The sequence below is a fragment of the Rhodnius prolixus genome, unplaced genomic scaffold (genome assembly GCF_049639745.1).
Source record: "Rhodnius prolixus isolate KJV_2025 unplaced genomic scaffold, Rpr scaffold_3, whole genome shotgun sequence".
Classification (NCBI taxonomy): Eukaryota; Metazoa; Arthropoda; class Insecta; order Hemiptera; family Reduviidae; genus Rhodnius; species Rhodnius prolixus.
The window spans coordinates 2436209-2459419 of NW_027411603.1; the positions used below are offsets into that span (position 1 = coordinate 2436209).

The window sequence follows — 23211 nt, forward strand, 5'->3', positions numbered from 1 at the left end:
TAGAATTGCTTATTCCAAATTTAAAAAAATCTGTAAAGCAGATATGTAACTTTGTAAAATAGACAAAAAGGATAATCTATCCAAAAGGTACAAAAATCTCTTTAACAAAAACTTACAGTTTAAAATGTTAAGTTTAAGGGTTGATTAAACGCCAAAAGGTACACAAATCAGCAAGCACCCAACATTTCATTAATTCTTCATTAATATTTAAGTAATTTTACTGCATTAATATTCATTAATATTTTTTAGAATTTATTAGATGTCACAGACCCTTATGCTGGCCACTTCATTTATAATATTTTTTTGTTATAATTATGATAAATCACACATATGTACATGCATGTTAAAGTAGAAAAAGACAAAGTTAGAGTAGGCTACTGTCTTGAATTCGTCTTACCGAAATATTCGAGAGCACAAATAACACACAGTTATAACAAGTAGATTATTCAACAACAATTATTGATTTCTCGATTGTAATTTAATTTAGACCTCCTAATTTTACTTATAGTAAAATACTGGAATAATTAGCTGTCCTAAAAATATACATATCTTATTTACTTTATATTACATATTACATTTTTTTTTATAAAAAAAAGTTTTGAATTTTTTAGCCTCATAATTTTTTTTTATTTTTTATAACGTTTTTCTTTTTATCCTGTATTTAATAGTTTGATTATTATAAATAACTACATATTACAGTCAATCTACAGTGCTACTTGAACAAATATTTTGTAGACGAAAATGGCCAGCATAAGGGTCTGTGACATCTAATAAATTCTAAAAAATATTAATGAATATTAATGCAGTAAAATTACTTAAATATTAATGAAGAATTAATGAAATGTTGGGTGCTTGCTGATTTGTGTACCTTTTGGCGTTTAATCAACCCTTATACTTAACATTTTAAACTGTAAGTTTTTGTTAAAGATAATAAATAAACTAATATTACAATTTCTTTTTTCGTAGAACTTATTTAAAATTTAATCCTTTACCAAAGAAAAGGAAGAAACAAATTTGGAAACAGAGGGGGATTTTATAGAATTGTTCATTTATTTCAAGAGTTAAACAAATTAAAGGAAAATGGATCAATAACCTTAACTAATTGTAAACAATTATAAATGAAAACCTTCTCTCAAACGCTAATTTGCTTTGTAACTATCTTTATTCTTCAATAAATATTTATTTAGCATTAATACTGTGTAGCTAGCAACAATTACAAATATTGAAGGCTGCAAAATTGAAAACTTCTTAAGTGTAAACAAAATATTCAATCATTTTCTAGCAATGAATAATTATTTTATTACAGAATATACACACAATTTATATAAATTGAACCTTAAGTATACTTAATGCCCATAAATTTCATATCACCATCTAAATTTGGATATGCTAATTGTCCCTTATACAAACAAGTCTTGTACAATTGTTGGGAAAGTGTTTCAAAGCCGATTTTAGCGGCGATATGCTGAGAAACTTGTGCTGTGAAGACGGTACCTGAAGCTTCCACGCCCAATGATTTGCATAATGGTTTGCGTGCTTCCAACAGCCGATAACCAATCTGGTAGCCATGGTAGTTAGGATGTACGGTCAGTCCGTAAGCTGTTAGATATTTGTCAACGTTATATTTTTCATAGAGTTTTCCATTTTCCGAGAGTTCTACTAATGCTACAATCAGTTTGTTGAATTTTTCACATTCATATTCCTGGGAAATCAGAAATGAAAAACAAGATTAGTTGTGGCAAAAATCTGGTGCAACTTCTGCTTTACTTGTCGTTTAGAGAGATAAATGTAAACAAATTTCTGCATCTCAGGAAGGATATCTAATGTGATTTCGAAAGGCATTATAGAATTAGCGTTATTCGTCCGATGGAGAATATTCTCTAGGAGCAAAATATTCTCAAGAGCGTCGAAATCTTTAGATGTAATGAAAGGCCATCATAGAATGAAAAGGATGTCTGCAGTGTGAGGAAAAGCAGAAATAAACACAATGTATTTCCAAATCATAGAAAAAGCGAAGGCACAGTTAGATCAAGTACTAGAACAGATTGTGATCAGCCTGAAGGTGAATATGTAAGAAATTACCTGTTACCGAAGGTCACCGTTTAGCGTTAATCTTAGCACCTTGAATGCTACTTTATTTCTCAAGTTTAGTACTGAATAGCGTTAACCACCATTACGAGAAATTACGCTGAATAATCTATGGAAAATTAAATACGAAAGAATGGAGAATCGGTGGGGAATAAATATTATTCTGATGAATGATTGCTACGACGCCAGAGCGGATGTCCGTATCCCTTGTTAAGGGGCAGGAGAGAGTTCTCTCTCGAGTCTGGGCAGATGCCCTTGTTCTTAGCTACCTAACGCCTTCCAGCAGATTGCGTTACTCATGACGATAAGCCAGGAGGGTATTTGCACGACAGGCTTCCTCACAAGCTACTGGAAGTGCAGACTGAAGAAAAACGTATTCGCATCGGGATCAAGAACGGATAGTGAGACTGTCAGATAGAAGAGATGATGGTACTGCTCGGGTTGTGTCAGTACGAAGGACTGGAAGGACTCCGAGTTCGGCTCTTTGGTGAAGAAAAACTACGCTTTTCTAAGTCTTTTGATTCCCAGACTCCTAAATCTAATTCCTGCCATCCTACTACCTCGAGAATCGCTGTGGCAATGTCTTTCTGGCTCGCACGCACTAATCTACCACACTGTGTGCTCACTTAACCTTCTAAAATTACCTCAATTTTGCCATCTTTCTCTTTCTTCGTGACCACTGTCATATTTGCGCCAATTACGTTAATACTACCATCATCAGTATCCTCTAAAGCGACCAACGCCGCACCTGCTTTCATGGTGTCTCTCCATAGAACCTTAATTTCTTCTAAGGCTACCGGATCTTCAAGATATTCTGTAAATATAATATTTTTTTTTTTAATAAAAAGAATTCGCTTTTACAGAGTTTTGTACTTTAAAGAAAAATACATGTTTTGAGGACTCAGAGTTCGTAAAAAACGTCACAATTCATTACTATACTAACTATGCGATTATCTGACGAGATTAGTGACGTAATCATAGTTCGTCATTCAGTAATTACAATTCCTTTTTTTTTTAATCTTGATTCTGAATTCCTGAGTTCTAATTGAACTCCCGGGAGTTCTTCCATGGAAAGACATTAAATTTACGTTTTAAATTTAAAAAATTAGAAGATTCATTTAGAAATTGAATTCAAAGAGGAAATAGAAAAAAACAGTTGACTGATAACCGCACGATGTTCCTGTTCTGCTTTTTCTTATCACTTTAACGTCACTCTTTTATTGAGGACATTTTATTTGTTTACGAGTAATAAATCATTATTGTAATTGTACTTATTGCTTATCGTATAAAGACCTGGTCTTAAAGCAAGAGTTTGATTTATACATAGTTTAGTCTAAACATAAAACAAGTACAAAATTTGTTATAATTTTTTGAACACAAAAGAAACTAAATAAATAAAATATTTATTTTAGGGTCCGACATGTTCGCGTAGACCCTTACATGTATGTCCTAATAGACTACTGAAACTCTGATATCCTTTTGTACTTCTATGGAAGCAATAACTTCATAATTCGTAATAAATTATTAATGTGTTCCGTGTCTTTTTCTCTTCATTTACATTTGCATCTTTGTCCTTGTTAGAACAAAGAATCTTCTCAACTAATTCAGCACAATTGTTCGATTTGAATCAATTGGAGCACTTTACATCTTGCATAATCTAACATCTGTTTCGTGAAGATTGGGTAGATTACCAAATTGAGTATGAATTATTACTTATGTAGCTGTTTCTTTTGTTTTGTTTTATGTTCTTCAATTTTGTAAATACTTATGTAAATACTTTACCCAACTCCCTACAATAAGCCTCAGGCTTTAATGTAGTATAAATAAAATAAATAATGTAGCTGTTTCTTATATCATAAAATCATTTTTATTTTTATGTCAAAATACTTGGTCAGTGTAGTGCGCAAATTGATATTTTAATGAAGTGAGCTGAAGCGCGGGACTGCTCAAAGGCGACCGCCTAAGCGCTCCATTTCTTCAAATATGGAATTTTCAAACAAAAGTTCGGTTGATGGGTTCATCAATTTGTATAATGTATTGTTTTAACCGTCAACATCTTAGGTCATTTCTCAGTAATAAGCCTGTTTCCGGACAGAGTTCTCTCGTTAAAGACTATGGCCTGTAAAAAAAACCAGCAGTGAACTTGTCCAACAGCTAGGATTCGAACCCGGGATACCTCCGTGTGAATATATTACTCTAACCTTTAGGCTGCCTCTTCTCCAGAGCTTTTATTACTTTATTAATTCTTTTTCATGATTTTATGGCGCGTCAACATCTAAGGTGATTGGCGCCCAGAGCTTTATTCAGTGCACTGCCGGCCTCCGGACAGTGTTCTCTTGTTACAGACAACACTGTCCATCACCGCACAGTGGGCTGTAAGAAGCTCCTAGGAAGAGAAAATCTAAGGGTCAGCAGCTGGATTCAGAACCCGGGACCTCCGCGTGGGAATCCAATACACTAACCGCATAGCTAATACTTTACTATTACATTGTTTTCTGTTTATACATAAATTAGGCTTAAAGCGGATATCCTCTTTAGCTGTATTTGTTAAGGAGATGACATCAAACCGGAATGATAAACCAAATTTCGAAAGGTTTTGGGTAAATCTTTACAATAGCCCACGGAGGTGTGGCCTAATATCGAAGTGATTCTGATTCGCTGTTACCATATAACCCGCCAAATTCAAATGTAAATATAAAAATATTTCTTTATTTTATATTTACATTTAAATCTGGCGGGTTATATGGTAACGCGAATCAGAATCACTTCGAATTATTAATTCAAGATTGAAAATTTTATTTATAAAAATTTTCGTGGGGGGCTGTGCCCCCCACACCCCCCTTTTTTGTGGGGGCTTTGCCCCCACGCCCCCTGATCTATTTTTTGTTTTTATGGGGGGCTTCGCCCCCCACACCCCCTCACTACAACTAATCCACACACAAATCTAATTTGTAATTCAGACGCATGAAAAACAAAAGAAAAGAAGCCTACCTTATTCAATGCAATCCCTATCCTTCTGTTAATACAATTTATTTACTCCCTTAAATAATGCTCTCATTTGATCGCCCATGGAAGAATGACTCCTTTTCATACTTAACACACTTCGGACCTACATATCTATTACTAATGAAACCAACACTCATTCAAAATTTTGAAACTTTCATCTCTCCATCTTCACTCAGACTACATGCTTTAAATAAAAGAAAAACTGTAGATTTTAAACGTTCATGTTTTATGAACTTTAAAAAAAAAACGCACCTAAAGTTACACACTGGACACTGGCGGGAACTGATAATACGTTGGAAAGGAAGCAGTTACTAAGTGTGAGTGTACTGCGCATGCTCACTAAAAATAAATAGGCAAGAAATTCAAAAAAATTATATACAGCACATTAGCGGGAAGTTGAGAAATTTAAAAAGAATATATTGGACATTGGCGGGAAGTAGTTTAAAAAGTCAACGGTAAGTGTGCTGTACTGCGCATGCGCTTAAAATAAATAGGCCACACCTCCGTGGGCTATTGTAAAGATCAACCAGGTTTTGAAACATCTTTTCTTACTTAGAAATAAGTTATCAAAATTAAAAACTTACCATCATGCGAGGTCAGAGGTTCCCTTGACAAGAAATAAGTTACCATTAGGTCCATAACTTGGTCAATTAAATCTGGCGTGATGGTTTGGATACGGTAACGTAAAGGCACACCATTTCTGATTGCTTCATAATGCCCTAATTCAATACAACCCGTCATCTTATCTGTAATTAAGAAGTAAAAAAAAACATTCGTCAGTTCAAGCGACAGAAAATGGTATAAGAAATATTTATGATAAGGTTATGTATACATAATTGGTAGGTTATTCCCTTCAATAAACCAACCAGCTAAACCTAGTTTTGTAATAGAAGTCTGGGATTATTTCTATTTAAACATGTATCACCACAACTGTCTGCTTATTTAGAGAATAGAGTACACGCTAAGTGTTGGGCAAATATTGCCGCTGGACATTAACGAGCTAGCCGACATCTCTAACCGAGCGGTTATCCCTACTCCAGTTACATCCGTTTCAATGCCCTCCTTCAACGTTCACATCGTAATAGGAAATAAAAAAAAAAGCGCAATGATTAAAACTTAGTTTTCTGTTTTGGTGGCAGATGAAAAATACGTATTTTCAAACGACCATGACCTGCCGAGAAACCTGAAGATCTAGAAGAAGAAGAATTGGGCTATATTCAGCAGCCATTCTTTGTACCAATTCATTTTCAGCTTCTTTTCTTCCCACACTGTCTGATGGGTGATACTGATACTGCAGTACCACCAGAACATAAAGGTTTGACATAAAAGAAATTGAAAAGTGGATTGAATGGAAAACAGAAGACAGTGTTGTTATGTTTGTAGTCACTCAATAAAACGATAAGTCCAGCGTTTAAATCGGACTTAAAGAACGACTTGGAAGCAAACTGCATTGGATTGGAAGCAAAGAGAAAATATAGAATTGAAATAAATCTTTATTTCAATAAAATATATATATTAGGGCAGTGGTACTTAACCCGTGTTCCGCGGAACGCTGGTGTTCCGCGAATATGGTCCAAGTGTTCCGCGAAATTTCAATTTTAAATGTATTGCAATTTAAAAACTTAGGAAAGATACGAAAACAAAAAATTGTTCCTTATTTTTAATTTGAATTTAATTTTAATTTCTTGCTAAATACCGAATTTCTAATTATTTAATGTTAGTGTTCCGCAAGAAAAATATATACATATAATTGTGTTCCGCGTCTATGAAAAGGTTAAGAACCACTGATATAAAGGGTTGAAAATGTTTTGGGTCATGAAATTCTGTAAAATTATGGCCGTTATATATCTCCACTGTGAACTACGTATTCGTATGAAATTTTGTTCTCTTATACACTTTGTTTTTCTCAATTATAAACTATAGTTATTTTGTGCACAGATCTAAAAAGGTAGAAGATATAAAGGGTTGAAAATTTTTCGGGTCATGAAATTCTGTAAAATTCTGGCCGTTTTATATCTCCCACTGTGAACCACATATTCGTAAGAAATTTTGTTCACTTATACACTTTCTTTTTCTCAATTATAAACTATAGTTATTTTGTGCACAGATCTACAAAGGTAGAAGATATAATGGGTTGAAAATTTTTTGGGTCATGAAATTCTGTAAAATTATGACTGTTCTATATTTCCCACTGTGAACTACGTATTCGTATGAAATTTTGTTCTCTTGTACACTTTGTTTTTCTCAATTGTAAAATATAGTTATTTTGTGCACAGATCTAAAAAGGTAGAAGATATAAAGGGTTGAAAATTTTTCGGGTCATGAAATTCTGTAAAATTCTGGCCGTTTTATATCTTCCACTGTGAACCATGTATTCGTATAAAATTTTGTTCTCTTGTATACTTTGTTTTTCTCAATTATAAATCATAGTTATTTTGTGCACAGATCTAAAAAGGTAGAAGATATAAATGGTTGAAAATTTTTTGAGTCATGAAATTCTGTAAAATTATGGCCGTTCTATATCTCCAATGTGAACCACGTATTGATATGGAATTTTGTTCTATTGTACACTTTGTTTTTCTCAATTATAAACCATAGTTATTTTGTGCACAGATCTAAAAAGGTAGAAGATATAAAGGGTTGAAAATTTTTTGGGTCGTGAAATTCGCTGTTCTATATCTCCCACTGTGAACCACATATTCGTAAGAAATTTTGTTCACTTATACACTTTCTTTTTCTCAATTATAAACTATAGTTATTTTGTGCACAGATCTACAAAGGTAGAAGATATAATGGGTTGAAAATTTTTTGGGTCATGAAATTCTGTAAAATTATGACTGTTCTATATTTCCCACTGTGAACTACGTATTCGTATGAAATTTTGTTCTCTTGTACACTTTGTTTTTCTCAATTGTAAAATATAGTTATTTTGTGCGCAGATCTAAAAAGGTAGAAGATATAAAGGGTTGAAAAATTTTTGGGTCATGAAATTCTGTAAAATTATGACTGTTCTATATTTCCCACTTTGAACTACGTATTCGTATGAAATTTTGTTCTCTTGTACACTTTGTTTTTCTCAATTATAAACTATAGTTATTTTGTGCACTGATCTAAAAAGGTAGAAGATATAAAAGGTTGAAAATTTTTTGGGTCATGAAATTCTGTAAAATTATAGCCGTTCTATATCTTCCACTAAGAACTACGTATTGGTATGGAATTTTGGTCACTTATACACTTTGTTTTTCTTAATTATAAACCATAGTTATTTTTTGCACAGATCTAAAAAGGTAGAAGATATAAAGGGTTGAAAATGTTTTGGGTCATGAAATTCTGTAAAATTCTGGCCGTTTTATATCTTCCACTGTGAACCATGTATTCGTATAAAATTTTGTTCTCTTGTACACTTTGTTTTTCTCAATTATAAATCATAGTTATTTTGTGCACAGACCTAAAAAGGTAGAAGATATAAAGGGTTGAAAATGTTTTGGGTCATGAAATTCTGCAAAATTCTGGCCGTTTTATATCTTCCACTGTGAACCATGTATTCGTATGAAATTTTGTTATCTTGTACACTTTGTTTTTCTCAATTATAAACTATAGTTATTTTGTGCACAGATCTAAAAAGGTAGAAAATATAAAGGGTTGAAAATGTTTTGGGTCATGAAATTCTGTAAAATTATGACTGTTCTATATTTCCCACTGTGAACTAGGTATTCGTATGAAATTTTGTTCTCTTGTACACTTTGTTTTTCTCAATTATAAACTATAGTTATTTTGTGCACAGATCTACAAAGGTAGAAGACATAATAGGTTGAAAATTTTTTGGGTCATGAAATTCTGTAAAATTATGACTGTTCTATATTTCCCACTGTGAACTACGTATTCGTATGAAATTTTGTTCTCTTGTACACTTTGTTTTTCTCAATTATAAACTATAGTTATTTTGTGCGCAGATCTAAAAAGATAGAAGATATAAAGGGTTGAAAATTTTTTGGGTCATGAAATTCTGTAAAATTATGACCGTACTATATTTCCCACTGTGAACCACGTATTCGTATGAAATTTTGTTCTCTTGTACACTTTGTTTTTCTCAATTATAAACTATAGTTATTTTGGGAACAGATCTAAAAAGGTAGAAGATATAAAGGGTTAAAAATTTTTTGGGCCATGAAATTCTGTAAAATTATGGCCGTTCTATATTTCCCACTGTGAACCACGTATTCGTATGAAATTTTGTTCTCTTGTACACTTTGTTTTTCTCAGTTATAAACTATAGTTATTTTGTGCACAGATCTAAAAAGGTAGAAGATATAAAGGGCTGAAAATTTTTTGGGTCATGAAATTCTGTAAAATTATGACTGTTCCATATTTCCCACTGTGAACTACGTATTCGTATGAAATTTTGTTTTCTTGTACACTTTGTTTTTCTCAATTATAAACTATAGTTATTTTGTGCACAGATCTAAAAAGGTAGAAGATATAAAGGGTTGAAAATGTTTTGGGTCAGGAAATTCTGTAAAATTGTGGCCGTTCTATATCTCCCACTGTGAACCACGTATTGAAATGGAATTTTGTTCTCTTATACAATTTGTTTTTCTCAGTTATAAACTATAGTTATTTTGTGCACAGATCTACAATAATAGAAGATATAATGAGTTGAAAATTTTTTGGGTCATGAAATTCTGTAAAATTATGACTGTTCTATATTTCCCACTGTGAACTACGTATTCGTATGAAATTTTGTTCTCATGTACACTTTGTTTTTCTCAATTGTAAACTATAGTTATTTTGTGCGCAGATCTAAAAAGGTAGAAGATATAAAGGGTTGAAAATTTTTTGGGTCATGAAATTCTGTAAAATTATGACTGTTCTATATTTCCCACTGTGAACTACGTATTCGTATGAAATTTTGTTCTCTTGTACACTTTGTTTTTCTCAATTATGAACTATAGTTATTTTGTGCGCAGAACTAAAAAGGTAGAAGATATAAAGGGTTGAAAATGTTTTGGGTCATGAAATTCTGTAAAATTATGGCCGTTTTATACCTTCCACTGTGAACCATGTATTCGTATGAAATTTTGTTCTCTTGTAGTCTTTGTTTTTCTCAATTATAAACCATAGTTAATTTAGGCACAGATCAAAAAAGGTAGAAGATATAAAGGGTTGAAAATTTTTTGGGTCATGAAATTCTGTAAAATTATGACTGTTCTATATTTCCCACTGTGAACTACGTATTCGTATGAAATTTTGTTCTCTTCTACACTTTGTTTTTCTCAATTATAAACTATAGTTATTTTGTGCGCAGAACTAAAAAGGTAGAAGATATAAAGGGTTGAAAATTTTTTGGGTCATGAAATTCTGTAAAATTACGACTGTTCTATATTTCCCACTGTGAACTAGGAATTCGTATGAAATTTTGTTCTCTTGTACACTTTGTTTTTCTCAATTATAAACTATAGTTATTTTGTGCACAGATCTACAAAGGTAGAAGATATAATGGGTTCAAAATTTATTGGGTCATGAAATTCTGTAAAATTATGACTGTTCTATATTTCTTACTGCGAACTACGTATTCGTATGAAATTTTGTTCTCTTGTACACTTTGTTTTTCTCAAATATAAACTATAGTTATTTTGTGTACTGATCTAAAAAGGTAGAAGATATAAAGGGTTGAAAATTTTTTGGGTCATGAAATTCTGTAAAATTATAGCTGTTCTATATCTTCCACTGTGAACTACGTATTGGTATGGAATTTTGTTCACTTATACACTTTGTTTTTCTTAATTATAAACCATAGTTATTTTTTGCACAGATCTAAAAAGGTAGAAGATATGAAGGGTTGAAAATGTTTTGGGTCATGAAATTCTGTAAAATTCTGGCCGTTTTATACCTTCCACTGTGAACCATGTATTCGCATGAAATTTTGTTCTCTTGTAGTCTTTGTTTTTCTCAATTATAAACCATAGTTAGTTTGGGCACAGATCAAAAAAGGTAGAAGATATAAAGGGTTGAAAATTTTTTGGGTCATGAAATTCTGTAAAATTATGACTGTTCTATATTTCCCACTGTGAACTACGTATTCGTATGAAATTTTGTTCTCTTCTACACTTTGTTTTTCTCAGTTATAAACTATAGTTATTTTGTGCACAGATCTAAAAAGGTAGAAGATATAAAGGGTTGAAAATTTTTTGGGTCATGAAATTCTGTAAAATTATGACTGTTCCATATTTCCCACTGTGAACTACGTATTCGTATGAAATTTTGTTTTCTTGTACACTTTGTTTTTCTCAATTATAAACTATAGTTATTTTGTGCACAGATCTAAAAAGGTAGAAGATATAAAGGGTTGAAAATGTTTTGGGTCATGAAATTCTGTAAAATTGTGGCCGTTCTATATCTCCCACTGTGAACCACGTATTGAAATGGAATTTTGTTCTCTTATACACTTTGTTTTTCTCAGTTATAAACTATAGTTATTTTGTGCACAGATCTAAAAAGGTAGAAGATATAAAGGGTTGAAAATGTTTTGGGTCATGAAATTCTGTAAAATTCTGGCCGTTTTATATCTTCCACTGTGAACCATGTATTCGTATGAAATTTTGTTCTCTTGTAATCTTAGTTCTTCTCCATAGTTAATTTGGGCACAGATCAAAAAAGGTAGAAGATATAAAGGGTTGAAAATTTTTTGGGTCATGAAATTCTGTAAAATTATGACTGTTCTATATTTCCCACTGTGAACTAGATATTCGTATGAAATTTTGTTCTCTTGTACACTTTGTTTTTCTCAATTATAAACTATAGTTATTTTGTGCACAGATCTAAAAAGGTAGAAGATATAAAGGGTTGAAAATTTTTTGGGTCATGAAATTCTGTAAAATTATGACTGTTCCATATTTCCCACTGTGAACTACGTATTCGTATTAAATTTTGTTCTCTTGTACACTTTGTTTTTCTCAATTATAAACTATAGTTATTTTGTGCACAGATCTAAAAAGGTAGAAGATATGAAGGGTTGAAAATGTTTTGGGTCATGAAATTCTGTAAAATTCTGGCCGTTTTATATCTTCCACTGTGAACCATGTATTCGTATGAAATTTTGTACTCTTGTAGTCTTTGTTTTTCTTAATTATAAACCATAGTTAATTTGGGCACAGATGAAAAAAGGTAGAAGATATAAAGGGTTGAAAATTTTTTGGGTCATGAAATTCTGCAAAATTCTGGCCGTTTTATATCTTCCACTGTGAACCATGTATTCGTATGAAATTTTGTTCACTTGTACACTTTGTTTTTCTCAATTATAAACTATAGTTATTTTGTGCACAGATCTACAAAGGTAGAAGATATAATGGGTTGAATAATTTTTGGGTCATGAAATTCTGTAAAATTATGACTGTTCTATATTTCCTACTGTGAACTACGTATTCGTATGAAATTTTGTTCTCTTGTACACTTTGTTTTTCTCAATTGTAAACTATAGTTATTTTGTGCACTGATCTAAAAAGGTAGAAGATATAAAGGGTTGAAAATTTTTTGGGTCATGAAATTCTGTAAAATTATGACTGTTCTATATTTCCCACTGAGAACTAGGAATTCGTATGAAATTTTGTTCTCTTGTACTCTATGTTTTTCTCAATTATAAACTATAGTTATTTTGTGCACAGATCTAAAAAGGTAGAAGATATAAAGGGTTGAAAATGTTTTGGGTCATGAAATTCTGTAAAATTCTGGCCGTTTTATACCTTCCACTGTGAACCATGTATTCGTATGAAATTTTGTTCTCTTGTAGTCTTTGTTTTTCTCAATTATAAACCATAGTTAATTTGGGCACAGATCAAAAAAGGTAGAAGATATAAAGGGTTGAAAATGTTTTGGGTCATGAAATTCTGTAAAATTATGACTGTTCTATATTTCCCACTGTGAACTACGTATTCGTATGAAATTTTGTTCTCTTCTACACTTTGTTTTTCTCAATTATAAACTATAGTTATTTTGTGCGCAGAACTAAAAAGGTAGAAGATATAAAGGGTTGAAAATGTTTTGGGTCATGAAATTCTGTAAAATTACGACTGTTCTATATTTCCCTCTGTGAACTAGGAATTCGTATGAAATTTTGTTCTCTTGTACACTTTGTTTTTCTCAATTATAAACTATAGTTATTTTGTGCACAGATCTACAAAGGTAGAAGATATAATGGGTTGAAAATTTTTTGGGTCATGAAATTCTGTAAAATTATGACTGTTCTATATTTCTTACTGTGAACTACGTATTCGTATGAAATTTTGTTCTCTTGAACACTTTGTTTTTCTCAATTATAAACTATAGTTATTTTGTGCGCAGATCCAAAAAGGTAGAAGATATAAAGGGTTGAAAATTTTTTGGGTCATGAAATTCTGTTAAATTATGACTGTTCTATATTTCCCACTGTGAACTAGGTATTCGTATGAAATTTTGTTCTCTTGTACATTTTGTTTTTCTCAATTATAAACTATAGTTATTTTGTGCACTGATCTAAAAAGGTAGAAGATATAAAGGGTTGAAAATGTTTTGGGTCATGAAATTCTGTAAAATTCTGGCCGTTTTATACCTTCCACTGTGAACCATGTATTCGTATGAAATTTTGTTCTCTTGTAGTCTTTGTTTTTCTCAATTATAAACCATAGTTAATTTGGGCACAGATCAAAAAAGGTAGAAGATATAAAGGGTTGAAAATTTTTTGGGTCATGAAATTCTGTAAAATTATGACTGTTCTATATTTCCCACTGTGAACTACGTATTCGTATGAAATTTTGTTCTCTTGTACACTTTGTTTTTCTCAATTGTAAACTATAGTTATTTTGTGCACTGATCTAAAAAGGTAGAAGATATAAAGGGTTGAAAATGTTTTGGGTCATGAAATTCTGTAAAATTACGACTGTTCTATATTTCCCTCTGTGAACTAGGAATTCGTATGAAATTTTGTTCTCTTGTACACTTTGTTTTTCTCAATTATAAACTATAGTTATTTTGTGCACAGATCTACAAAGGTAGAAGATATAATGGGTTGAAAATTTTTTGGGTTATGAAATTCTGTAAAATTATGTCTGTTCTATATTTCTTACTGTGAACTACGTATTCGTATGAAATTTTGTTCTCTTGAACACTTTGTTTTTCTCAATTATAAACTATAGTTATTTTGTGCGCAGATCCAAAAAGGTAGAAGATATAAAGGGTTGAAAATTTTTTGGGTCATGAAATTCTGTTAAATTATGACTGTTCTATATTTCCCACTGTGAACTAGGTATTCGTATGAAATTTTGTTCTCTTGTACACTTTGTTTTTCTCAATTATAAACTATAGTTATTTTGTGCACTGATCTAAAAAGGTAGAAGATATAAAGGGTTGAAAATTTTTTGGGTCATGAAATTCTGTAAAATTATAGCCGTTCTATATCTTCCACTGTGAACTACGTATTGGTATGGAATTTTGTTCACTTATACACTTTGTTTTTCTTAATTATAAACCATAGTTATTTTTTGCACAGATCTAAAAAGGTAGAAGATATAAAGGGTTGAAAATGTTTTGGGTCATGAAATTCTGTAAAATTCTGGCCGTTTTATATCTTCCACTGTGAACCATGTATTCATATAAAATTTTGTTCTCTTGTACACTTTGTTTTTCTCAATTATAAATCATAGTTATTTTGTGCACAGATCTAAAAAGGTAGAACATATAAAGGGTTGAAAATGTTTTGGGTCATGAAATTCTGTAAAATTATGTCCGTTCTATATCTCCACTGTGAACTACGTATTCGTATGAAATTTTGTTCTCTTATACACTTTGTTTTTCTCAATTATAAACTATAGTTATTTTGTGCACAGATCTAAAAAGGTAGAAGATATAAAGGGTTGAAAATGTTTTGGGTCATGAAATTCTGTAAAATTCTGGCCGTTTTATATCTTCCACTGTGAACCATGTATTCGTATAAAATTTTGTTCTCTTGTACACTTTGTTTTTCTCAATTATAAATCATAGTTATTTTGTGCACAGATCTAAAAAGGTAGAACATATAAAGGGTTGAAAATGTTTTGGGTCATGAAATTCTGTAAAATTATGGCCGTTCTATATCTCCACTGTGAACTACGTATTCGTATGAAATTTTGTTCTCTTATACACTTTGTTTTTCTCAATTATAAACTATAGTTATTTTATGCACAGATCTAAAAAGGTAGAAGATATGAAGCAGTGGTTCTTAATCGGTGTTCAGCGAATATGGTCCAAGTGTTCCGCGAAATTTCAATTTTAAATGTATTGAAATTTAGAAACTTAGGAAAGATACGAAAACAAAACATTGTTCCTTTTTTTTTTAATTTGAATTTGATTTTAAGTTCTTGCTAAATACCTAATTTCAAATTATTTAATGTTAGTGTTCCGCGAAAAAAATATATACATATAATTGTGAACCGCGTCAATGAAAAGGTTAAGAACCACTGCATTAGGGTTTCTCAAAAAATGGTGACTTTTAAATTTTAAAGAGCGCCGGGCGGAAAATCAAAGTTGATTTAATAACAAAAAGTTTCAATCGAAATAGAGCAAAATCGATTAATATTTAGAGGTCGCTACCATTGATCGAAAGATTTTTTTTTTTTTATATATACAGGTTGACCAAAGTTATAAGCTCCACCCACTTTTTTTTTAACGGCGGGAAATTTCGAAAAAATAAAAAACACGTATTTAATCATTTTTAGTCTAGTTTATTTTCAGTGATTGACCCATTTTTTTAAACCCCTGTATCTCGAGATACAGCATCCAACTTTTGTTTTTCAAATAGAACGTTATATTTTTTGTTGCATATTTTTATAGTATTTGAGCTCCTGAAAAAAACCAAAAATTTTTTGAAATCGGTTAAGTTTTTTGAAAGTTATGGGTATTTAAAATATGGAGAAAAAAGATTCAGTTTATTGTCAAAATTACGTTATTTTTTTTAAAGAATCTGTTCAAAATGGGCTCAATCAAGGGATAGGCAAGCCAAAACTCTGGACTCCCACGCTTTGCTTGTAACAGCAATTATGGTGGCGAAGTCAAGATCTAGGCAGGCTAGAGTTATTCGACGTTTCAGGTCGTCGACTAAAGCCACTGGATTAAGGATACATTACACTTTATTTTTTAGATATCCCACAAAAAAAAAAGTCCATTTGGGTTAAGTCCGGAGATCGAGGTGGCCATTGGATGGGACAATGAGTCTCTAAGCACTTTTCATGGAAATTTCTGCCCAGCTAACCTCGAACCACTCTCGCATTATGTGCCGGGCAATCATCTTGTTGAAAATACATATGTAGCCGACGTTGTAGAGGAACATCTTCAAGCGGAACTGGCAAAATGTCTCTGAAAAAAAAAGTTGCGACACCTTTCACCAGTTAAGTTCTCTCTGTAGAAGTATGGGCCCGATTAGTTAATTTCCTAAAACTCCACACCAAACGTTTGTAGAAAAAACAACCTGAACGTCGAATAACTCTAGCCTGTCTAGATCTTGACTTCGCCACCATAAGTGGTGGCTACAAGCAAAGCGTGGGAGTCCAGAGTTTTGCCTATCCGTTGATGGTGCCCAGTTTGAACAGATTCTTTAAAAAAAAATAACGTAATTTTGACAATAAACTGAAATTTGTTTTTCATATTTTAAATTACCATAACTTTTGAAAAAACCTAACCGATTTCAAAAAATATTTTTTTTTGCTTTTTTTAGGAGCTCAAATACTATAAAAATATGCAAAAAAAAATGTAACGTTCCATTTGAAAAAACAAAGTTGGATGCTGTATCTCGAGATACAGGTGTTCAAAAAAATGGGTCAATCACTAAAAATAAACTAGACTAAAAATGATTAAATACGTATTTTTTATTTTTTCGAAATTTCCCGCTGTTAAAAAAAAAAGTGGGTGGAGCATATAACTCTGGTCACCCTGTATATAAAAAATCCTTATTAAATGTTTTGTATCTTTTCAAATAATTAGCAAAACATGTAATTGTACAAAGTTTATTTAAGTATAATTTGCTATAAAGACAATAATTTGGAAAGATACAGCTTCTTTAATTATTCATAACTTTGAAGGTAAAAAGGCCACCAAAATGATTCCAACTGCATTGTCTTTATAGCGGATAATATTTAAATAAACTTTGTACAATTACAGGTTTTGCTAATAATTTGAAAAGATACAGCTTCTTTAATTATTCATAACTTTGAAAATAAAATGGCCATCAAAATGATTCCAACTGCATTGTCTTTATAGCGGATAATATTTAAATAAACTTTGTACAATTACAGGTTTTGCTAATAATTTGAAAAGATACAGCTTCTTTAATTATTCATAACTTTGAAAATAAAATGGCCATCAAAATGATTCCAACTGCATTGTCTTTATAGCCAATTATATTTAAATAAACTTTGTTCAATTACAGGTTTTGCTAATAATTTGAAAAGATACAAAACATTTAATTAGGATTTTTTTTATAAAAAAAAAAAAAAAAAAAGCCAAACAAAAATCTTTCGATCGATGGTAGCGACCTCTAAATATTAATCGATTTTGCTCTATTTCGAACGAAACTTTTTGTTTTTAAATGAACTTTGATTTTCCACCCGGCGCTCTTTAAAATTTAAAAGTCATCATTTTTTGAAACACCCTAATATAGATGCGAAAGATAAATAAATGAAGTGTAATGAACAAAACATTGTTACCTTCACAACAGTGCTAATTAGAAAGGTTAAGATGAGCAGGATAGGAATGCAGGGAAAAAGGAAAGGAAAAACCTGCAGCTAAGGAGAAAATATATAATCATACCTTTGAGTGTAGACATTCTAAAAAGGCCAAAATTTTAAATTATTCTAGACGGCTAATAGAAATGGCAATTATATAAATAGACCGATACCAAAAAAAATGCCTGCTGATATTTCTAATTGACCATTTCAGATAAGAAATAAAGTTAATTGCTATAGACTACCACTCTTTCACTATTTTGCAGCCATATTTCCTTAATACATTGGTTACGTAATCAACAGGAAATTGTAATACCTACTGTAATGGAGTAATTCAACTAAAAAATAGTTTTAATTTTCTATAAATTGCTTGAATATATAGTACAAAGAGCGGATTCTTTTTGTCCCACTGGCTCGTTCTCATACAGATGCTAATTCTTGCCATGGACTCAATACAAGAAAATTCACAGAGTGTACAATTTGGATCATTGGCTTGGATGCCATCATTGGAGTTCTGCAAAATGATTTTGGACAAAATCGACCAATCGAAAGTATCACTTTATCGATCGATTTTTTTTGTTTGGGAAGGGCGGAAATTTATTAAAAAAAAAACTGCTGAACTATGTTTTATATTTACATAAATCAGACAAATTTCATTGTGGGGGCACTTCTATGAGAAGAACTATCGAGGATTGCAGTAACAGAAAAGTGGGTGACTTCTACAGATTCATCTCTTACGATGTTATGACAAGTACTGCCTCTCCCTTTTAAATCTAACTTTGCTTGGAGTAACCTTAACTCGTTAGGCCATGAAGCGTAAGGACTATGTCAGAATTTGGAGCAATGTCAGAGCTAATCTCTTCAAAGAATTTTCCTCTTAATAAACGTCATGTTCTTGCTACAATTGAAAATTATGAAATACTAAAAAGCGGTACCTAGACTAAACGCAAAACATGAATAAACGTTTCCTGCTATCGCAGCTGAGAGAATAGAAAATAATTCATAGAAATTACATATTTCGTAGCAAGCACGTGTAACCGACTGATTGACGCAATATCGATCGATTTAGGATAACCGAGTCAAGGATGTGATTCCCACCAATCGTGACCAGTCAATTTGCAGACATGTCTATCAGCTCTCTGCTGGTGATATGGATTCATAAAAACAATGTTATCAACTGAGGAAAAAGAACAGCGGGTCCTCACACGACTTTCTCTCGCCATTATTCTCGAGAGCTTCTAACTGAAACATTTTCTCAAAAACCAGATTTCTTTCTAATTAAAACAGATCTAAATCTATTTACCAATCTTCCTGATTGAAAAAACTGCACAACACATCTAAATGGCACGTAAGAAGGAACCTAACCCCAAATCCATTCTCTGAATTGCCCTAAAAGGCAATTTTCCAGGAACAAATTTTACGAATAGGTTTTAGATCCAGGAAAACGTTGATTTCCTGAAAAATGTTTCAGATATGGTTATAAATCTACATACATCAAAGTAGTGTCCAGTTTTTTCTTTTTAAAAAAGTCTCATTTCCGAAAAAACTGAGAAATTTCATTCGGTGATGTACATCAGGGCTGACTGATTTTGTCCTAAAAAATTTAGGACAAACTTGGGTCTTTTCTCTAAGGATAATAACAAATTTAAATTATCTGTGAGTTCCCATTTTGAGCTACAGTGTATGCATTATTGAGAGAGCCACTTCTTTGGACTCGAACGGAATCTCAAAAACAGAAATTTCAAAACAAAAAAATCTGCACGGACTATAATGCTCTGATTTCCCTAGGGTCAAGTTTACAAAGGGCTAAATATTACCTTGTCAATTTATGTAATTCAACTGCACTCTGACTAGGTCTGCTACACACTGCAACGCATTCTTCTATCAACTGAGAGCAATTTACTTTTCTGTGATGTCGTGAGGTAGTGGGGGAACGGAATTAAAACAATTAGTAATTACTATTGGCTATTTAAGTAGTTAAATAGTGTTTCATTTATTTTTTTTACGACAAACAGATGGATAAAACAAGCAATCTGCTAGAATATAATTTGGTAGTTAAGTTAACTAACTGAATTACATTGTGTTATCTTGAAGTATTATTTGTTTAACAGCCTTATTAACATAACAATTGTTTACATGAGTCACCTACAAATGCAATCATCTCGTACTTATCAATTTGACAAGAAAATTATTGCATGATTGAGTAAAATTGATAAAGAAAAAAGTGAATTTTTAAAGAGTTTGAAGAAAAATACTATTGACTTATCTTTTACCAATTCACAAAACTGACGTCAAACTACAGATTTATTTATTACTTCCTCAGATTAGGCAAGAGATCTGCGATCATGCCAAATTTCCGACCTTAGGTTTCCACGTTTTGAGTCCCCCTGAGCCCAAAAAAGCGTTTTTTTTTAGAAATTAGTCTTCAGTGCTTGTACTGAATACCCTAAAATTGTAAACTTGAAATAGCTGAAACTTCAAGCGTAGCTTCTTTGTTCGCTTCAAGAAACTGGTATCCTAGTGCTCGTAATTTCTTCACCGGAGGTGCGCCTACCGAATCCACTTTTCCGTTTTTCTTCATTTCCTTGTTACCGGCTTCTACGATTTACTCTAAACTTGGAACGCTTATTGCCCATTTTATAGTTCCTGACATCCTGACCTAGCGCACTGGCAATATCCTAACCAATTCTAGGCCTCCAGAGTTGTGATTATTGCTAGTTGAACATGGTAGCGGCTAGGGTGGAGGTCTGCTAGGTTTGATTCCTGGTCTAGGCCTTGGATTTTATTTAATAGTTGATAATTGGAATTTATCGTAAAGTACGTATGCTTGCTAATCGCCTCTATCCACGATTAACGGTAGTTGGACATGAAGCATGAAAAATGGGCATTACTTTTCTTTCTTTTTTAAATCTTTTATTGTAATTTACCACTGCAACAGTTGTTGAAACAAGCAAATATGGTAAAAAACAAAAACAAAAAGAAATAAAGGAAAATCATGAGTGGAGAAGGCACCCAGTGGTGCCACTCCAGTAACGTGCTTTGCTCTCACGACAAGAGTAGATCACGAGGCCATCTTCTCTTCAATCTCCTTAGAGTACCTGGTAATGGTGGAAGAAGATAGGTGTTCCATGAGAGGGTTAGGATGAGCTGCTGTAGAGGAATGAAATTTGAAGAAACGAGTGTTAGCAAGATCTGTAATGAAAGGGATTTTGAGGTCATTATGGATAGTGAGGTTAGATACGTAGAACGGAGCGTTTAAGAAGTTTACGAAGTATTTTTGACTGTAATGGCTGGAGGTATAGTGAGTTAGAACGCTTAGTTGATACGGCGATGCCGTATGACCAAATAGGTCGCAGTAACAGAAGATATAAGAGTCTTTTGTTTTGTAGGTTAAGTTTCGAACGTTTGTCAAGTAGTCTGGCCAGAGGTTTGTAGCGTTGGTTAGTTTATTGTCTTTTCAGTCTAGTATGGGGATTCCATGTCAACCGTTTGTATAGGTCATTGTCTAGGTCTAGGGCATTACTAAACTTTTTACTTCTACAATTATTTTATAAAAGGTTAAGGGCACTTCAGGGCTTTCCTGTAAAGCCCTCTTTCAGAGTTATCTTACGGACTTATCTGCTGTTGATATTTATTGAAAATTACCAGACCGAAAGTGTAATTTCACCGAAAAGGTGTTCGTAGGGTTTAGCAATTTCTTCGAAAGTCGGAGTTGAAAATCATTTTCAATGATTCAACATTAACGTCTATTATTTTTAGGAAATTTCGTCATGAACATGGCGATAAGAAATAGTCGTGAGAGTGGTCATCTCAACTTTTTTTAATGGTTATTTATTTCCTGCAGGATCAATACCAAAGCGTTTTAGCCGGGGAAACTGCTATGTTCAAAACTGTAAAGATACTTACCTGGTTATTGGCGATTAACCTATGAAAAACGTTATTTCCAAATTAAGGACAATTTAAACATAATTACGTACTATTGCAAGTACGCACCGTGGCTACATGTTCAAGAAATATTCTCAATCGATTAAAAATAAAGCAATGAACGCAAAATGCTGAAATAAATTATTAAAAATACAATCTTGTAATACAAAACAATTTCAAAAAAAAAAAAAAAATTATATTTACAACTAAAATATCGGTCACAAATGAAACAAAAATTCCCGAAGCTATCACCTGTACACGTGTTTCTTTCGAGTCACTGAACTCGACTTAGAATCTGAAATTATAACAGCTGGCTAGTAGTAAACAGTAAGTACTATTATTAGAAACGGCGTCAGCTGTCTGCCGTGTTTTGAATTATGATTGACAGAATGTATCAGCGTACAGAAATCTATCATTTTACTTTCTTTTACGATGCCCAATTTTGGGAATTGAGTCTGTTTTCGAGGTCCCCTTAGTCCAAAATGAAGTGGTTTTCGGAAAAAAAGTCTATCAATGTTTCTGGACGAAAATACTTTTTTTTGTAAAAAAAAAGAAGACCATTTTGAATTACAAGCTCTAAAAAGCAGAGCCTTAACGTTCAAGAGCTATACCAAAGTCTGGCAGCGTTCTGCAATGGCAATTACTGCAAAGGTACCGAAGGATAGTAATTCGGCTAACTGCGGAAGTTGTCAAAGAGATGAGGCGACGCGCTTTAACCACATTATGATTTTGAAATAGAATAATTTATTACATTGGACTCTATTAAAGAACAATGTCTGTCAGACTTAGTGCTCTCTTCTGGACAATCATATCACTGCACTGTTATTTGTTTTACGTTAGTTATAGTTAGATAGGAAATGAAAATTATTATTATATTTTTTGTCCACGAAAGAGAGATCATAGTTTTAATCGAAAACGTAAATTTACCGAATAACTTTAACAAAATGTTCTTTCCTCGTACTCTGATCGAAGTTATTACAATAACATAAACTCGCTTTTCTACCATTTAAAAATTGCTCATGGAAAATTTACAGATTTCCAAAAACAGATCCGTATGTATTTCTGACAGGAAAAATAAAAAACCGAGTTCCTTTACATGGCAGCAAGTTGCTACATAATTTGGATTTGATGACCAAGATACAGGTAAGTTAATCGAATAAGTTGGCTAGGAGTAGTTTTCATGATATAATTAAATGGTTACAGTTTACCCAGATAAAAACAAGCACGTTACAATGCTGCTTATAGGTCTTGGACCCGTCATTGGAGTCCCTAGATTTTTTAAACACATACGGCCGCCTCTCACTGAAACTCTCATCAAATTATTGAATAATGAGATTAATTATAATAAATAGAGTAATCTTTTATATAGTCGGAGATTGTTCACAACCTCATTTTTAAAAAATATTATTTTGAGTATGAATCTGAATTCTATTTTTGATCTTTCAGGAACAAAAACTATTTCAAAACA

At 32.2% G+C, this 23211-nt stretch overlaps 1 protein-coding gene across 3 annotated transcripts; it reads right to left on the bottom strand.

The window, feature by feature from the left end:
• Nucleotides 1-1143: 1143 nt before the first annotated feature.
• On the bottom strand, nucleotides 1144-19794 carry LOC141453681 (uncharacterized). Of its 3 annotated transcripts, none has more exons than XM_074127164.1 (4): nucleotides 19637-19794; nucleotides 5679-5840; nucleotides 2733-2902; nucleotides 1144-1702 (listed from the first exon to the last, which is right to left on the bottom strand). In XM_074127164.1, exons 2-4 carry the CDS (start codon nucleotides 5833-5835, stop codon nucleotides 1337-1339), a joined length of 693 nt encoding a protein of 230 aa, XP_073983265.1. In that variant the 5' UTR covers nucleotides 5836-5840; nucleotides 19637-19794; the 3' UTR covers nucleotides 1144-1336. The 3 variants fall into 3 exon arrangements, with proteins under 3 accessions (XP_073983265.1, XP_073983264.1, XP_073983266.1); XM_074127163.1 differs by lacking the exon at nucleotides 19637-19794 and adding an exon at nucleotides 17905-17935; XM_074127165.1 differs by lacking the exon at nucleotides 19637-19794 and adding an exon at nucleotides 5927-6078.
• Nucleotides 19795-23211: the final 3417 nt, after the last annotated feature.

Bases quoted from the DNA above. Each gene is read 5' to 3' on its own strand.
- LOC141453681 (XM_074127163.1), bottom strand. The intron at 2,903-5,678 runs GTAAGTTTTTAA...TTATATTTACAG, and splicing joins ACCTCTGACCTCGCATGATG to AATATCTTGAAGATCCGGTA. The intron at 1,703-2,732 runs GTAATTTTAGAA...CTGATTTCCCAG, and splicing joins AGAAAGATGGCAAAATTGAG to GAATATGAATGTGAAAAATT.